The sequence below is a fragment of the Miniopterus natalensis genome, chromosome 8 (genome assembly GCF_054644295.1).
Source record: "Miniopterus natalensis isolate mMinNat1 chromosome 8, mMinNat1.hap1, whole genome shotgun sequence".
NCBI lineage: Eukaryota > Metazoa > Chordata > Mammalia > Chiroptera > Miniopteridae > Miniopterus > Miniopterus natalensis.
In genome coordinates, this window is record NC_142088.1 from 41,316,000 (window position 1) to 41,335,763 (window position 19,764).

At 34.7% G+C, this 19,764-nt stretch overlaps 1 protein-coding gene across 2 annotated transcripts in view; it reads right to left on the minus strand.

The window, feature by feature from the left end:
* HAT1 (histone acetyltransferase 1) overlaps nucleotides 1-19,764 on the minus strand; it is a 41,623-nt gene that overhangs the window by 19,035 nt on the left and 2,824 nt on the right. For both annotated transcript variants that reach the window (XM_016204650.2, XM_087819775.1), the window contains exons 3-4: nucleotides 11,742-11,817; nucleotides 6,944-7,064 (exon numbers count right to left, since the gene is read on the minus strand). In XM_016204650.2, coding sequence (XP_016060136.1) covers nucleotides 6,944-7,064; nucleotides 11,742-11,817 — 197 coding nt within the window. The remainder of the gene's footprint in view (nucleotides 1-6,943; nucleotides 7,065-11,741; nucleotides 11,818-19,764) is intronic.

A 19,764-nucleotide genomic window follows, 5' to 3' on the forward strand; every position in this document is an offset into this window, starting at 1 on the left:
TCACATATCTTCCATCAAATATGTTTCAAAGATTTCTCAGACACTCCTAAGTTTCAAGTAACAGTTCTGGTAGAAGACAGAGCAACACAAAGGTCTGAGCTAAATAAAGTTGAAAGAGTTAATGTTTAACTTTCAGCCTTCAAAAGATACCTATTTATTGTAATAAATATCTTTAAGTAAGTATTTTGTTCTGGGCAAGTTTACACGTTACTTTAAGAACTTTCACAGGGGAATAAAAGGATAAGTTTAAAAACAAGAAATTTGTTATTTATAATAGGTTAGAGAAAATGTACAAGGTGGGACAAAAGTAGGTTTACAGTTGTATAGAAAATAAATAAATAATAATACAAGAATAAACTCAAGTGTTTCACAACTGTAAACCCACTTTTGCCCCACCCTGTATATGTGACATATTACCTGAAATACATAACATAAAACCAAATAGCTTTTCAAACCTAGAATAAAGAACTTTGTTTCACTAAAGAAAAAATGTTTATATTTCTCTATTAAGTGGACTGTGCCTTAGGAAAAACATTATATAACCACCATGTCTCTGAGATCTGTTCTCCTCTTTCTCCAAAAAAATAAATATATTTTAGTTGAGTTAAATATTCATTTCTTATAATGGATTACTGGCCAGATAATAACATCATCACTGGAGAAAAACCCCATCTAACCATTTTTAATTGAATATACAATTAAGGAGTTACTGAAACCTTTAGTCCCAGTGATTGTGGCTAAAAGTTTAGATTCCATTTCTGAAGATCACTAAAAAATTCCCTATCTGAAGAATTTTATTCTAAACTTCAATTAAAATTATGCAAAAACACAGTTATAGAAAGGATGTGAAATTAAGCCGAATAGATCAAGAATTCAGAATAAAACCGGATACATTTAATTAACAGACATTCCTTACAAATGTTTTCCTAACATTTGGCAATATTTTTTTAAAAAGGAAAGTATGAAAGCAACTATTCTATTTAGGTCATATGTTAGGTGAATCATGATGAAATGTTTTAGATTGTATACTCTCTCACTATGGTCATTTCAATTTCTGACTTCTATACTTTGTTACATATGAGATGTTCATATGAAGCAATTTTTGTTTTTCCTCATCACTCCATAAAACAATGTGCCTGAGAATAATTGGTAGTCTGCTATAATAAAAATGTTTACACTTACATTTGAATTTATACACATTTGAAAAACAAATTACAGCAAGTCCTCACTTAATGTCATTGGTAGGTTCTGTAACTTCAAGTGAAACGATGTATAATGAAACCAATTTTACCACAGGCTAATTGAGATAAATAAGAGTTAAGTTCCTATAGTGTATCATCAATGTTATAATGCCTCCGAACAGAAGATTATTTAAGAACCTACAATACCTCTTTAGTGTCTTAACCTAAACAGCACCATTTGTTTAAATTTGTCTATGGTGAGTTATTTTTGAAATAGCAATTTTAAAGGCATGTTAAGTAGGTGGTACTGTCCTTTATTTGGCTAAAGCGGCAGAGGCTTAACATTAACTATAATTCTGAGATATGCTATAAAGGCAAGTGAAGAAAATTTCATACCTACTTAATTTGCTCAATTTTAAATTCTCTGACAATATTTAAGTTGTAGAAATTTGAGTACTGTTAGAGAAATTAACACTGTAAACTTTTTCACCACTGGAAAAACAATGGTTGTATTATGTTTGTTTATATTGCATTAATGTTTTGCTATATGAACTCACAAAATTCCAAAATAAAAACCTCAATATATAATTTTAAATCTCAATATATAATTTAAAAAATTTCTATAATCAATAAAATATAAAAAGCTTTAAAATATATTGAGATTTTATATTCCATAAAAAGCATTACTCATAATGAACAGTCACAATTATTATTATTTTTTAAAGATATCTTTATTGATTTCAGAGAGAGGAAGGGAGAGGGAGAGAGATAGAAACATCAATGATGAGGGAGCTATCACTGATCAGCTGCCTCCTGCACACCCCCGACTGGGGATGGAGCCCGCACCCAGGCACGTGCCCTGACCTGGAATTGAGCAGTGATCTCCTGGATCCTAGGTAGATGCTCAACTGCTCAGCCACACCCGGCAGGGATGTCACAATTATGTTTTTAAAAAAGAGTATAGTGAAATATTATTAGTCTAACAAAGGTTATTTTTTCATTTCCTCAAGATTAGATTTTTGTAAATGCATAGGATTTTTCTATAAGAGGCTAAGGAATCCAGAAAAAAATTTAAATCTGCTTTTATCTACTCAAAATCAGTCCATATAATGGGAGACAAGACAGATTACTGAAATTCACGGATAATACCATAATACCTTATCCATGAATTTCAACCTCCTCTACCAAACCTTTCCCAGAAATGCTAGCAATTAGCAAGGCTGAACAATCCTAGTTATACATCCTTCCACTTAAAAGCAATGAGATTACCTCAAGAGAGAGCAGGAGGTATTAATAAAAGCAAAGGCCAGGGAAAACCATAAGATGAACAAACTATCAGTATCTGAATAATCAAGTTTATTGTATTGTAAAATTCAGAATAATTATGTTGCCTTTAAAGATGAAGGCTAGTGGAGATGTTTTGTAGGCATCTTAATTGTGACTAAAAAATTTTTAGTGCAATTGGAGAACTCTGTTTGGAAAAGAAAAAGGAGGAATAATGAGATTAATGTAATATCAAAATTCTAGTAAGCAAACGTCTAAGCAGGTTTGCTCTGGTTTCTGACCATCTAAAAGGATGTATTTTTCATACGCAAAAATGCTACATAGTATAGTCTGCAAAATCTCAAATATATTATATAATACACTCAAACTAACACCTACAACAAAAATTTTGACCCCCCAATCTACTTTTCCAATCTTCCCTATTTCAGTTAATAGTACCACTATTGTTAAGCAATGGGGTCTTCCTTATTCCTCTTTCCAAAATATATCCTCAATAAAACAACTAAATGTAGTAACACTGCAATATTCTGGTCTCCTTTCTTTCACCCTTCCCCCCTACAGTGTGTTCTTTGCATAGCAGTCAGAATCATCTTAAAAGTATAAACCATATCATGACCTCTACCTACTTAAAACATCTAAAGGCTATCAACTAATCTTATCCACATGATATAGTTTTGCCTAGCTTTTCAATCATTTACTACTCTCCTCTCCATCACCACTATGACTTAATGATGGTGATCTTCCTGGACTACAAAAATGCCAAGAGTGTTCTCATTTCAGGGCCTTTGCATATGCTGGTCCCTTTGCTGACTAAGGTCTTCCTCCCTCAGATTATTACATGGCTGGTTCCTCTTCATTCAGAAACCAGCAAAATGTTTCTTCATAATACTATCTGAATTTAATTTGTTTATTTACTATTTGTTTACTGACTATTCCTCCTGGCTAGAATATAAGCTCTATGACAGCAGTGACTTTGTTTTATTTGCCACTATATCTCTGGCATCAAGAAAACAGAAGGCACTATGGAATGAACATTCTCACTGCAAATTGAGATAGAAGAGGCAAGACCACTTCCCCAATACCCACTACCTGGTTCTTTTTTTATAAGGTGAAAAAAGTGTTTGCTTGAACATATAATTTAAATAAATCATCTTCTACCATGAAGCAAATAATCCTACAAAAAGACATTATAAAAGATTGATTCTTTACTCCCAACACAGTACTTCTAAATGGGAAAACCTGGTTTTCAAGAATGGAACAATTAGAAGTCAATGCAAATACATAGCTATTTTCACTGCACACAGTATTTGAAAGATTTGTCAATAATTAAGTCAATAGTTCCTTCGGAAGAAATCAATTCAACACTATCAGCTGGAACCTAAAAACCACCAAAACTCTCAAACAATAGTGAATTTTGTACAACACAAGAAAAAAATACCACCTGCATTTTTTAATAAGAGTATCTAGCTGGGCTTGAGAATTTAACAATCTAGAAAGAAATATTTGATTATGGAAAAACTCCATTTTAATAAGTCTGTGTTAAGTGCTAGTTTAGCTAAGATTAAATCTTTTTAAACATCAAATCACCACAACTGCAGTTTTACTCAGAAACACTTTTAAATCTGCAAAATTGCAAAAATTTTCAAGGGACACAAACCACTGAATAAAACAAATACTGCATTAAGTAAATCTGACAGGCTTAGTCATCTTGAACAGGGCTGGGAAGTGGAAACAAACAAAAAAATGGTAAGTGCTCAAACTATTTCTGACACTGAAATAGAATAATGGATATAAGAGACTATTTTAGACCTCTTTCATTCCATAGCCAATTCATGTTACAGTTCCATTAAGCTTACCAATATGGTGTTTTCACCCACAAGGGGACTGTCTGCAAGAGAGAAGCACCTCACAACAGCAGTAAATTGAGAACTTACAGAGTAAAAGTATGGGAGTGGGAAAAAAGTATACATTGTAAAAACAGAAGTACTACTAATAAGCACAAGAGCCTGGGTCCATTTAGAACTGGTCATAAATAGTCCTAATGTTATTAGATAGGATATTATTATATATTATCCACTAAGTATTATCTCCTAGTACAATCTTGATTATTTACTAGTTTAACTGTGTAAAGTCCTTTACAATAAAACAAAACAAAAAATAAAATTATTTTTAAAAAGGGCCATATCAACCAATCCAAATAATGATAGGAGGTTTTAACAAAAAAAGAACAGGGTATGAGCTTGGCAAAAGATGTAAGTCAGAAGTTTAAAGTCAGTTTAAAGCCTTGGAAAAGTTGGCTTCATTGTTAATGCTTTAGGAACTGCTACTTCTAAAGAAGAAAGTTGTGACATTCAGTATGTACTAATACATAAGATCTTCATTTTCCACATTATAATTCTCCCTAGTTGTATGTAGCAGTATTATCAACAATATGACAGATTTTATCTGATAAAACTTGCTGGCTTCATAGGTCCAAATGATAAGAGCTTTTACTACAAGAGTGAAATTTCCAATTTTCCATTTTATAAAGGTGATTCAGAAACAAAAATGTCATTTAATTAAAAAAAAATCAACTCCATGAAGCAATTCTTCAAGTTTTAATGCCCTTAATCAGGAATGCGCAGAAACAGAACAAGTCTAAAACATAATATTCTTAAGTTCCCTCAAAGGTTCATGTCCATCCCAAATATGCAAAATACACCTGCCCCCCATGCCAATTTCCCCAGAAGTTTCAACCATTCCAGCATCAACTTAAGTCCAAAATATCACCGTCTAAGTTATCTAAATCAGGTATGGGTGGGACTCTGGGTATGACACATCATGGAACAAAATTCCTTTCCACCTGTGAAACTAGAAAACAAATTATCACTTCTAAAATACAATAGTAGGACAGGCATAGGATAAAAGTTATAGATTTTCCCATTCCAAAAGGGAGAAAATGGTAGGAAGACAGGAGTCACAAGTGCCAAGCAATCTCAAAATCCAGCAGGTCAAATTCCATTACATTTCAAGGCCCGGGAATACTGTGGCTATGGCTCTACCCTCTGGGCCTGAAACTCCACCCTCAGAGTCATTCTTCCTTTTCTTTTTTTTCTTTTTTTCAAAATATGTTTTAATCGATTTTTTAGAGAGAGAAACATCAATCAGCTGCCTCCCACACGCACCCCGACCAGGGAACGAGCCTGCAACCTGGGCATGGGCATCAAACTGGTGACCTTTTGGTGCACAGGACAAGGCTCAACCAACTGAGCCTCACCAGCCAGGGCCATTCTTTCTTTCCTTGAAGGGTGTTTGCAGCTGAATACTGTTATCAGCCTGTTTCCTGCCTATACAATTTTGAAAGTTCATCAGCCTTCTCTCATCTCTTCAGTCCAAACTGGCAGTGTTTTTGCTGATAAAATTAATTCTCAAAACTCATGAGTCACCTGTGTATGCTATGAGGATTCTCACCATTAGGGACGGCCCTCCATAGATCTTTCCTCACCTCTCTATTCAATCTCTATTCCTGGCTTTTGCTGAGACTACTGAAGAGATCTATGAGCCACATGCCTAATCTCTTCAGCAAGAACAAAAGGTTATCAAGCCACAATCTTGGCTTTCTTCAGAGCACACTTTCCTGACAATGAATCTCCTAATTTTAGTGTCTTCTGCAAACTGGATAGACTGAGAATATCCCAAGTCAAGTCCTGGATCTTTTCTGCTCTAACAAGTTACCACAAACTTAGAGGCTTAAAACAACAAAAACTTATTCTTTCACAGTCTTGCAGAAAAGTTTAAAATCAGTATCACTGAGCTGAAATCAAGGTGTGAACAGGACCACACTCCCTCCATAGGCTCTAGAGAAGAAATTTTCCTTGCCTGTTACAACTTCTGGTGGCTACCAGTATTCTTGGCTTGAAGCTGTTATCACTCTGACTCTGTGGTCATACTACCTTTGGGGGGGCCATAATTAAGCCTGCCACAGATGCATACTCTTCAGTGCCTCTCTTTGCCTTCACCCTCTTTTGGTCCATTTCTTTCAAATAGTTTTTAATAATGTAATCAGCTTAATTATCCATGTTCACAAAAGATTATATTAGCAAAGTTTGTGGGATTAGAAATGCAGCAAGAGAAACTTAAGTAGGCATTTTTTATATAAAGTAGAAGTAGAAAATTTAGCAATTTCCCTCCATCTCTGGGAAAAGAAGAAATTTTCATATGCGTAATAAAAAACAAAAGTTGGTAAATAAACTACTACTCTGATCATAAAATTGAAGGTTTTTATGGAGAAGGCCCACTCAGGAAAAAGATTAGGCTAAGGATCAAAATTGCAAGGTTAATGAAATGACAGGCAATCACCTCCATAAATAAAAATTGAATATGTGGTTTTAGAGCTACTATATAACGGATTTTCTCTTCCCTCAAACCTTTAAATTTTAAAAACTGTTTTATATTCAGTTGAGAAATAGAGTCTAAAATAAATTTATTTCTCTTCTTACCTCTACACAGTCAAAGTTCTCATCAACTTTTGATGCATATTCAACACGGAACATTGTTGACAGGCTACCAGCAATATAATATAACAGGATTTTCAGACCCTTGTAACCAAAAGCAGTTTCACTGAAAGGGGGAAAAACAGCAGTTATCTAAGGCCCCAAAATGAATCTTTGCAAAGTCATTATAAAGTATTAAGCCTATATACCAACAAGTTTAGCTCTATTGGTAGTTTCAAGATTTTAAACTTTTCTTACATACATACATACATTTACTTATTTATTTATTTATTTATTTATTTATTTATTTATTTTCCAATATATTTTTATTGATTTCAGAGAGAGGAAGGGAGAGAGAGAGAAACATCAATGATGAGAGAGTCATTGATCGGCTGCCTCATGCACGTCCCCTACTGGGGATCAAGCCAGCAACCCGGGCATGTGCCCTGACCAGGAATCGAACCGCAATCTCCTGAATCATAGGTTGATGCTCAACTGCTGAGCCATGCCTGGCTGGGTAAAAAAAAAAGAAATATTTGTAATGAAACTGTACCTTGGCTTTCCTCATTTATGAAATAAAAGAATAATAGCTCCAACTTCAGGGATACTATTTATTAAATAAACCATTAATACATGTAAACTGCTTATAACATTGGCACATTGTACAAGTACTCAATAAATGTCTACCACTACTGTGACTGTTGCTGTTTCTACTATTACTAGTACTTGGAGGTATTTAAAATCAGAGACAAGTAATGTTAAACTGGTACCCAGCTAGGCAAGCAGCTAAGGTATAGCCTTGACCCAGTCCTCACAACTTACCACTTGCTTGCACCACCAACATCCAGAGTTGCTAAAAGTGGTGAAAGCACCTGTCTAATTACACCTTTCTATGAACTCAGAAAGCAGATCTGCAGCTGCTGCTACTTTTCCAACCCTGCCTAGCTATTCCCTTTTTCCAACTTAAAAAGTCTTTAAAAAAAGTGAATTTTGCCCGGCCGGTGTGGCTCAGTGATTAAGCAACAACCCATGAACCAAGAGGTCACTGACTCCATTCCTGGTTGGGGCACATGCCTGGGTTGCAGGCTCAATCTCCAGTAGGGGACATGCAGGAGGAAGTCAATCGATCATCAGTGTTTCTCTCTCTCTATTCCTCTCCCTTCCTCTCTCTTTAAAATCAATAAAACCTATTTTTTAAAAAAAGCGAATTCTAAACTATCCAGAATAGGTAAATTGACAGAGACAGAAAGTAAATTAGTGATTGTCCAGGGCTAGGGAGGGTGGGAGAAAAGGGAGTGATTGCTAATTGGTTAGAAGTATTTTGGTGGGAATGATGAAAATGTTCTAAAACTGCTTGTGGTGATGACTGTACAACTCTAAATGAACTAAAACCCAACTAATTGTAAACTTTAAAGTAGGTCAAGTATATGATAAATTATCTCAATAAAGCTTTTTTTTTTTTTTAAAAGAAGTGAATTCTAAAAGAAGAGTACCTGAAAGCAGCAGTGTCACTTCCAGATTTCTGTCTAGCCTAACAAAATAAAATATGAGCAGTGTCCATTCCAGGACTCTGTAAATTAGGTGCAATAGAAAGGAGTGACAATAATACTAGGATCAAGACTCACATCATTGTTGGATCATAAAACACAGGGTTATCACTATTATGTGATTGTTATCTGTCTACCTTAGACGAGGGGTATGACAGTAAACCACTTTTAAAAAAATTTATTGGGGTGACATGGATTCACAAAACCATAAAGGTTTCAAGTGTACAACTCAAAACATCATTTGTGCATCGTGTGCCCATCACCCAAAGCAAAGTATCTTTCTGTCCCCATTTATCCCTCCTTTGAGCACCTCCACCTACCCTCACCCCTTTTCCCTCTGGCTATCACCACAGTGTTATCTGTGTCTATTACCAGTACACCACTTTTAATGGCATGCAAACCAGACAATCAAAGGTGCAAAATGCCATTAAAAGCAGTATCTATAAAATTATATCCTACCCACTAAGATATTACCACAGAAAGATTTTTTTTTTTTAAATCCTCACCTGAGGACATTTTTTCCACTGCTTTTTAGAGGGTGGAAGGGAGAGAGTGACAGAGAGAGAAAAACACTGATTGGCTGCACTTCCACATGCGCCCCAACTGGGGCTGGGGATCGAGCCTGCAAACCAGGTACATACCCTTGGCTGGAATTGAACCTGGGACCCTTCAGTCTACAGGCTGATGCTCTGACCACTGAGCCAAACTGGCTAGGGCTATAATAAAACTTTCTGTTTAAAATATGAAAGGCTCATATTCTGGTATGAATCAATATAATAAAATATAATTATTAATATTTAAAAGCATATTAAATGCCTAATCTGACATATTAACAATGAGACATTCTCAGGAAATTTGTTTCATGAAAAGACATTTTCCAATTTAAAAACACATTAAATATGTCAAAGGTGTTGAAACAATGCATAGGGAAAACAGCCATGAAGGGAAATACCTTAAATGCCAACTGTCTAAACACCCTTCCCTAATACAACAAACCACAGTTCCTTGGGAAAATAGCTGACTCTAGGACTAGTAGGAAATGTACAAAATGGATATGGAACATCTTACTGTATCAAAAAGTAAGTGGGGGTGGAGGTGGGAAGAGAATAACCAAAGAATTTATATACATAAATACATAACTCATGGACACAGACAACAGTGTGATGAAGGCCTGGGGCAGGGGGGTGGGGGGGAAGAAGGGAGTGTGAGGTGGAGGGGTTTAATGGGAGGAAAAAAGGGGACATCTGTAATACTTTAAACAATAAAGATAAATTAAAAAAAAAAAAAGTTAGCAGGTCCTTGAAATGATGATGATACATCAAAAGGACTCAAAAGCTGGTCTGACAGGGTAGCCACTTGCTTAATCTGGGATTATCAAAATTAGTAACAGTAACAGATTACATAACCCACTGAATTTAAAAAAGAATCCTTGAATCAATTCTGTTATAAACAAAGAAATACATAATGGGAAGAAGAGAAGCTTTTCCTTATAGTAGAATGCCAACTAATGAATGTAGATGGTATGACAGAGTTAAAAAAACCACCATTTTATAATAACAATAAAATACTGATTAAGGCAAGAATCAGTAGTGGATTTAAAACTACCGGGTACAAGTTTGACGGGAAATAGGGTATTTTCAGTTTCAGAGTATTTCCCCACAAAGGGGAAAACATTATCCTTACAATGGAGAGACCTGGCAGACACCTCTAAACTAAGTGGCCCAAGTTAACTTCACCAACAATGGGACAAACTGATATCATGGACTTTGTGTTATGACACACTGAGGACAGATAAAATTTGTCACAGTACTACAAAAATATGCATTATATGAATTTAATCATGAAGAAATAATCAAACTAATCCAAAATGAAGATTTATAAAACTAGCCTATGTTCTACAAAAATGTCAATGTCATAAAAAAACAAAGAAAGCTTGAGGAACTGTTTCAGATTAACAGAGACTAAATATATATGACAACTAAATGTGATTCTAGATTGGGTCCAGGATGGAGAAAAAAAAAGTTATAAAAGAATTGTTGAAAGTCAACTGGCAAAATTTGAAATGTGGTCTCCATATTAGAAAATAGTACTGCATGTATCAATGGTAAATTTCCCGAGTCTTGGTAAGTTTACTATAGCTAGTGTCCTTGTTTTAGGAACTATATACTAAAGAATTTAGGAGTAAAGGATCAAGATATTATCTGTAACCTACTCTCAAATGGTTCAACAACAACGTAGAGATATAGAGAGTGAAGCAAAAGTAGGTTTACAGTTGTTCGTATGGAAAAATAATAAAATAGTTAATAAATAATACAAGAATAAGCTGTTTCCTGTACTCACAACTGTAAACCTACTTTTGCCTCACCCTGTATTTATATAAGGAGAGAATGATTAAAGCAAATACAGCTAAATGTTGACTGGTGAATCAAGATAAAGGATATATAGCCCAGCCAGCGTAGCTCAGTGGTTGAGCGCTGACCTAGGATCCAGGAGATTGAGGTTCGATTCTGGGTCAGGGCACATGTCCAGGTTTCGGGCTTGATCCCCAGCAGGGGGTGTGTAGGAGACAGCCAGTCAATGACTCTCTCTCATCATTCATGTTTCTCTCTCTCTCCCCCTCTTCCTTCCTCTCTCTGAAATCAATAAAAATATATTTAAAAAATAGAAAATAAAGGATATACAGAGCACTATTCTTGCAACTTTCTGCAAACTTGAAATTTTTTTCAGAATCAAAAATTTCCTAAAAACTATTCTAATAATGTAATGAAGGTACAGGAAATTAAAGAATGCGCTGAATATCCCAGGACATGCCTTTAAAGTCCCTTTTAAAAATAAATTTCTCTTAACTGCTTATTTACTTGTCATAGAATAACAATTTAAGCTTTCTTGCTTTAGGGGGGGATGTATTCTGCACTAGAAGCAGTATAGCAAAGTAGTAGTTTTGAATATGGGCTCTGCATCAGATTGCCTGACTTCAGTCATTCATATGTGCTTAGGCAACTATCCAGTTAAACCAATGTACACTATTAACAAATAATAATACTATCACTAAGACTATTATGAAGATTAAATGAGATAATGCATCTATAGCACTAAATGATAGTAAACTGGTGTCTCAGTGTGAAAAATGCCATTCTAATATACATTTTAAAGTAAATTACATGAAAAGAAAGTCTAAATTCTAAATCTTAAAAAAAGAAAAAGGAATTGATTTTTTTTCTATACTAATTTGGCAAACATCTTTCTAAGTTACTTACTCATCCCCAAAGAGTTGATGGGTATATTCAGGAAAGAAAGTTCTAATGTCATTCTCAAGATCTTCAGGAAAACGAACTGTTTAAAAGAATAAAAATACAGAGATATTAAAGATATTGAAGATTTTAAGGTGACGGGTTATTTCCAAATCAAGAATTTCACTATACCTAGATACAGTCAACATTTTTCTTACTTAAATTGTCACTTTTCCATTATATGATTTATACTGGGTTCTCAACAGACAAATGAACAATGAAAATTAGAAAATCAGTTTGAGTACTTTAGCACCAAAAATCTATTGATTCTAAGACTTAGAACACTAGGTATGACAGAGGTATCTGATTTAGTTTTTGTTTTTCTGTATGTTCATATACAATGCAAAAATAAAATGAAACCAAAAGACCCTTTGAGATAAGGAAACAAAAAACAGAATCTATAGGAAACATTGAGAACAAAATCTGTTTGATGAAGCCCATATCATCACATTGTTCTTTATGACTGAAAGATAATGTTTATGTTGTTTCTAGATTTTTTTTTTTTTTGCTATTAAAAATAACTTTGTGCCTCGGTTGGGTGGCTCAGTTGGTTGCAGCAACAACCCATACCTCACCCAAATGCCGGTTCGATTCTCAGTCAGGGCACATACCTAGTTGTGGATTTGCTCGATGGTTAGAGTGCATATGGGAGGCAATCGATTGATATTTCTCTCTTTTTTTTTAAAAAAAAATCTTCATTGATTTCAGAGAGAGAAGGGAGAGGGAGACAGAAACATCAATGATGAGAGAGTCATCATTGATTGGCTGCCTCCTGCATGCCCCTGACTGGGGATCAAGCCCACAACCCAGGCATATGCCCTGACCAGGAATCCAACCGTGATCTCCAGGATCCTAGGTCGATGCCCAACTGCTGAGCCTCGCCTGGCTGGGCTGTTTCTCTTTCACATCAATGTTTCTCTTTTCTCTCTCTCCCTCGAAAATATCAATGAAAACATAGCCTTGGGAGAGGATTAAAAATAAGTAAATAAATAATGCCATCATGACATCCTTATATATACCTTGCTGTACTTTTACAAGTACACATATAAGGGAAAATTCCTGGCAGTAGAAATGGTTACTAAAAGTACTAAAATATTTATACGTAATGCTTAAATGCCCTCTAAAAATATTGTAACAGTTTATATACCCACCAACAGCTCTTAAACGCCTTTGTTTCCCACATCCTTGACAATACTCTGCACCCTCAACTTTAATTTCTACCAGTACAAAATGGAAATGAGTATCCTGTTATTTTTATTTGCATGTATTGTGAGTACTGATATTACTGAACAGTTTCCCAATATAATTTACCTTATGAAGAAAAATCTTACAAAAATAATCCTCAAGCAATTGAAGAATGAAAAAAGATAAGATGTAGATGAAAAATTTCTAATACTGTCCTCACAGAGCAAGTCACTCACAGGGTACCAAAGTATCATCTAGCAGATTACTGATTTACAGAAGAAAAGATTTGTAGAGATCTGACACTTACCACCTTTCCAAGAGATCTTAGAATTATTCATTATTGGATAGACTAATATTATATGCCTCCTGATTTAATGCAATATAATGTATATAGCATCACCTATAAAGTTTTCTTACCAAAAATATTTATCTTAGATTTAAACCAGCTTTATTGTCTTCCACTTTACAAGAAATATAGAGGGTAGGGGAACAAGTTACATACTACCAAAGGGAAACAGAAAAACCCAGAAAGTACACACACTGAAGAAAGAAACTGAAGATACAAATAAATGGAAGTATATACCATGCTCATGGACAGGAAAAAGGAACATCATTAAAATGTCTATACTACCCTAAGCAATCTATAGATTCAACAAAATTCCTATCAAAATACCAATGGTATTTCTCAAGAACTAGAACAATTAAAAAATGTATATGGAACCACAAAAGACACTGAATAGCCACAGCAATCTCGAAAAATAACAAAGTCAGAGGTATACTTCCTGACATCAAACTATATTATAAGGCTATAGTAATCAAAACAGCATGGTACTGGCATATAAAAACAGACACATAGATCAATGGAACAGAAAAGAGAGCCCAGAAATAAACCCACACCTTTATGGTCAATTAATATATGACAAAGGAGACAAGGACATACAATGGGGTAAAGACAATTTATTCAACAAATGGTCTTGGGAAAATTGGACAGATACATGCAAAAAAATGAAACTAGGATCTTCTTACACTATATACTAGAATAAACTCAAAATTGATTAAAGACTTAAATGTAAGACTTGAAACCATAAAACTCCTAGAAGAAAACATAGGCAGTAAAATCTCTGAAATTTCTCTTAGGAATATTTTTCTGATACATCTCCTTGGGCAAGGGAAACAAAAGAAAAAAAAAAAATAAACAAATGGGACTACATCAAGCTAAAAAGTTTTTGTACAGCAAAGGAAACCATCAGCAAAATGAAAAGACAAACCATTGAATGAGAGAACATATTTGTCAATGATACATCTGGTAAAGGGTTAATATCTAAAATACATAAAGAACTCATACAACTTAACACCAAAAAACAAGCAATCCAATTAAAATGGACAGCAGACCCAAATAGATACTTCTCCAAACAGGACATACAGATAGCCAATGAACATATGAAAAGATGCTCAGGGTGACTTATCATCAGATAAATGCAAATTAAAACCACAATGACATATCACTTTACACCAGTTAGAATGGCTATCACCAATAAATCAACAAACAAGTGCTGGTGAAGGTGTAAAGAAAAGGGAACCCTCGTGTACTGTTGCTAGGAATGCAGAATGGTATAGCCACTATGAAAACAGTATGGAGGTTCCCCCTAAAATTAAAAATGGAACTGCCTTATGACCCAGTGATTCCACTTCTGGATATACATCCAAAGAATCCCAAAACACTAACTTGAAAAATATATGCAGCATTATGTTCACTGCAACGTTAATTACAACAGCCAAGATATGGAAGCAACCCAAGTGCCCATCAATAGACAAGTGGACAAGAAAGTGGTGGTACATATATGCAATGAGATATTACTTGGCCATAAAAAGAATGAAATCTTACCATTTGAGACAGCATGGATGGAACTAAACAGTATTATGCTAAATGAAATCAGTCAGACAGAAAAATACAAGTATCATGATTACACTTATATGTGGAATCTAAAAAGCAAAATAAACAAAATAGAAAAAGATTCATAGATACAGAGAACAGACTGATAGTTGCCAAAGGGGAGGGATGTCTGTTGGGGGCTTGCAAAAGATAAACAGAGTAAGAACTACAAGTTGGTAGTCACAAAATAGTCCTGGGATGTAAAGTAGACATAGGAAATATAGTTGATAATATTGTAGTAACTATGTAGGGTGCCAGTTGGGTACTGGAAATATCAGGGGGACACTCTGTAAAGTATATAATGGTCTAACCACTATGGTGTACACCTGAACTGAGTACAAAATATTGAATGTAAACTATAATTGAAAAAGAAAAGAATGTAGATTGGTCTAATAATTCTACACAATGACTTCATCCAAATAAATCAATGGCATTTGGGGGGGGTTCCATGTGAGGGGAGGGTCTGTTCTGGATTAAAAGAGATTAAAGAAACATTACAACCAAACATAATGCATGATCCCTGACTGGATTCTGATTTAAGTAATGTTTTTAAAAGCTACTGAAGACTTAAGGACAACTAGGAAAACCAGAAAACTACATGATATCAAAGAATTATTAATTTTCTTAGGTGTGATAACAGGATTAAGGTTATATATGTCAATATTCATATATTAGGACATGTACTGTGAGGAAACTATCATGATGTTCACAAACCTACTTTCAAATAATTCAGCAAGAACAAAAACATATTAAAGCAAATATGGCAAGCCCTGGCCGGTTTGGCTCAGTGGTTCGAGTGCTGGCTCTCAGACTGAAGGGTCCCAGGTTTGATTCTGGCCAAGGGGATGAACCTCGGTTGCAGGCTCAATGCCCGACCCCAGTTGGGATGTGTGTGGGAGGCAACCAATCGATGTGTCTCTCTCACATCGATGTTTCACTCTCTTTCTCTCTCTCTCTCCCCCTTTCACTCTCTCTGAAAAGCAATGGAAAAAATATCCTCGGGTGAGGGTTAAATAATAAATAAATAAAATCAAGCAAGTATGGCAAAATGCTAATTGTCGAATCTAGGTGTCAAGTATATAGGTAAGTATTGTTCTATTCTTTCAACTTTCTATATGTTTGCAAATTTTCATAAAGAAAATTTAAAGAAAAATTTTGGAAGTCTCTAGAAATTATTAAAAATTAATTTTGAACTACTGTTTCTAATATAATATATAGAGTTTTGGTAGTGATGGGTAAAGACACAAGGCTACAAAAAAAAAGCAAGTAATGAATAAGAGAAGTATCATAAGTCTAGCTACAATCACTATTTCTGTAATTTCAATTGGCCTTCTTCTAATGCCCTGTCATTCATATTAGTGAGGTTTTACTATTTTAGCATGGAATTTAGTCCACAGAAAATAGGAACTAAAAAAGAAGCCCAGCATGGCTCAGTGGTTGAGCATCAACCCATGTACCAGGAGGTCACCATTCTATTCCTGGTCAGGGCACATGTCCAGGTTTTGGGCTCAATCCCCAGTAGGGAGCTTGCAGGAGGCACCCAATCAATGACTCTCATCATTGATGTTTCTCTCTCCCCCTTTCTCCCTTCCTCTCTCTGAAATCAATTAAAAACCATATTTTTTAAAAAAATCACACCTTTAAAAAATAAATAAAAGAAAAAGAAAGCAAAGTGATGAGTCTTCTGGTTAAAATGAAGTAAAACTCAAATAGCTTAAGGCAAATATATAATTAAATATTTATTGTTTGGATTTGATTAGATTTTAAATATAAGAATCCAAGAGAAACTCTTTAAAACCAATGTATACACTTTATAAAGGATTCTTTTAATATCCAGTAAGTGGAATTTTTATATCAGTCATTTTATTACATAAAAACTTGTTTACTGCATAACCTTCAACCACAATGCTTATTTCTAAAATGTTGCCCAAACACTCCTGGGATTATACATTGAGAAGATACCAAGAGATTAAAATAAAAGTTATCTTCTCAAAAGAGGGTCTTTAAGGTAAAAAGTCCTAGGCCGAGACAAAAGGAACAATTGGTGCTAGGGGTACAAAGAATAGAAGTTAGTCCTTTTAATAAGTAAGGGATAAATGTGAGTATTCTATTCTCATAAAAAAACCCAAAAAAACAAAAACCCCTCAATACTTACACAATTATAGCAATTACTATGAGAAAAAGATCTCCAAATATGGCTATTCTGGACATTTTGCATAAATGGAATCATATGATATTGGCTTTTGTGTCTGGCTTCTTTCACTTAGTATGTTCTCAAGGTTCACTGGTATTGTAGCAAGTTCCAGTACTTCATTCCTTTTTGTGGCTGAATAATATTTTACTGGATGACTATACCATACTAGTTTATCCATTCACCAGTTAACGGACATTTAAGATGTTTCCACTTTGGGGCTATTTTAAAAAAAAATACGTTTTTATTGATTTCAGAGAGAGGAAGGGAGAAGGAGAGACAGAAATACTGATCAGCTGCCTCCTGCATGCCCCCTAATGGGGACCCAGCCTGCAACCCAGGCATGTGCCCTGACAGGGAATCAAATCTTCAACTTCTTGGTGCATGGGATAACACTCAATCCACTAAGCAACACTGGCTGGGAAGGGACAGTCTTTTTATAAGACATGATGAAAACTCATAAAAAAAAAATTTTCCTAGATAAAAATTTTAACTTCTACATAAACTCACAAACGTGAAAACTGGGGGGAGGGGGGGATAATTTGCCACACATGACCAAAAAAAGGGCTGATTCTCTCAGAATATAAAAAATATACTTCTTTTGGAATTAAAAAATCAATTTTAATTACCAAATAAAAAATGGTCAAAAACACAGTTTAAAAAAAAAAAAGCCCAGAAAAGAACAATGTTGGCAATGTCAGAAGACATTTTTGCAACTAGAGAATAATGTTACTGTCACTGTCGTATACTGAGACCAGGGATGCTGCTGAACATCCTACAATGCATAGAATAACAAAGAACTATCTGACTCAAAATGTCAATAGTGCTGTAGTTGAGAAACTGTGATGTAGCATTTCAAGATATTTTTAAAAAATTTATCTTTATTGTTGAAAGTATTACAGATGTCCCTGTTTTCCCCCCATTGATCCTCTCCACCCCACACCTAACCCCCCTCCCATAGGCCTTCACCACACTATTGTCTGTGTCCATGGGTTATGCTTAAATTCTTTGGTTAATCTCTTCCCACCTGCTCCCCACCCCCCTTTCCTCTAAGATTCATCAGTTTGTTCCATGTTTCTATGTCTCTGGATCTATTTTGTCATCAGTTAATTTTGTTCATCAGATTCCACATTTGAGTGCAATCATGTGATACTTGTCTTTCTCTGACTGGCTTATTTCACATTTCAATTTCTAGCCACACATTCCACTGAACACTCACACAAGTGGGTACAGATAAAACAAGGATAATTACTGAAGAATTATTTTTAATAGCGAGGAGAAACAATTTCCCAATAGGGAATACTTAAATAAATTATGATATAGTCATAGTGTACTACATAATTTAAAAGAATAAGGTAGCCCTGGCCAATGTGACTCAGTGGGTAGAGTGTCAGCCTATGCACTGAAAGGTCACAGGATTGATTCTGGTCAAGGGCACCTCAGTTGCAGGTTCCCTTCCCGCTTCCAGTTGTGGCACGTGTGGGAGGCAACCAGTTGATGTGTCTCGCTACATCAATGTTTCTCTCTCCCTCCCCCTCCCTGCTTCTCTCTCTAAAAAGCAATGGAAAAAAGATATCCTCAGGTGAGGATTAAATAAATAAGGTAGATGTATATGTAGTTACAGAGAACGATATTTAAGACATTGCTAAGCTAAATAATAAAACAGCCTTACCACAGGCTCCTGGTTTTAGAAAAATAATGTCTGCACAATTAAAAAATCTAGACCAGCATTATCTTCGTAGTGGGAGGTCAGGGGACCATTATCTTATTTATCATTTTTCTTTGTATTTGTTATGTTTATATTGTTTAAATAATAGCAGCTGACATTTACTGAGAATTTCTAAAAGTTAAGATATTCAAGCCCTTTGCCTGTGTTTAACCTTTCATTTAATCTTTATAACCACTATAGAGTACTATTAACTACATTTTAAAGATGAGAAAACTGAGGCATAAAAGTGATTCATGAGTATATAATTAAACAGCTTTACTGAAGTGTAATTTATACACCATAAAACTCACTTGTTTTACATGTATAATTCAATGATTTTTAGTAAATTTAAAATTGTGTAACCATTGCCACAATCTAATTTTAAAACACTGCAATGACTTCCAAAAGAAATCTCATGCTCATTTTCAGTCATTCTGTTCCCACCCTCAGCCCAGGCTTTCTGTCTATGGATTTGACTTTTCCAAACATTTCGTACAAATGGAATCATACAGCATATGGGTTTTTTTTTTGGTCTGGATTCTTTCACTTAGAATGTTTTTGAGGTTCATCCATGTTGTAGCATTATCAGACCTTCATTCCTTTATACTGTCAGATAGTATTACATCATACACATATACATACCATACTTTATCTGTTTACTAGTTAATAGATATCTGGGTTGTTTCCATATTTTGGCTATTATGAATAATGTTGCTATGAACATTCAGATACAAATTTTTATATGGACATATGTTTTTATTTCTCTTGGGTAGATACCTAGGAGTAGAATTTCTGGGTCATTTAATAAATTCATGTTTCTAACTTTTTAAACACCTGCCAAACAGTTTTCCAAAGTAGTTGCATTATTTTACATTCCCATCAGCATTACATGAGTGTGTTTTCATATCCTCACCAACACTTATTGTCTATTCTTTTTATAAGAAAAAATCAAAGGTAAAATTTTTAAGAGGTT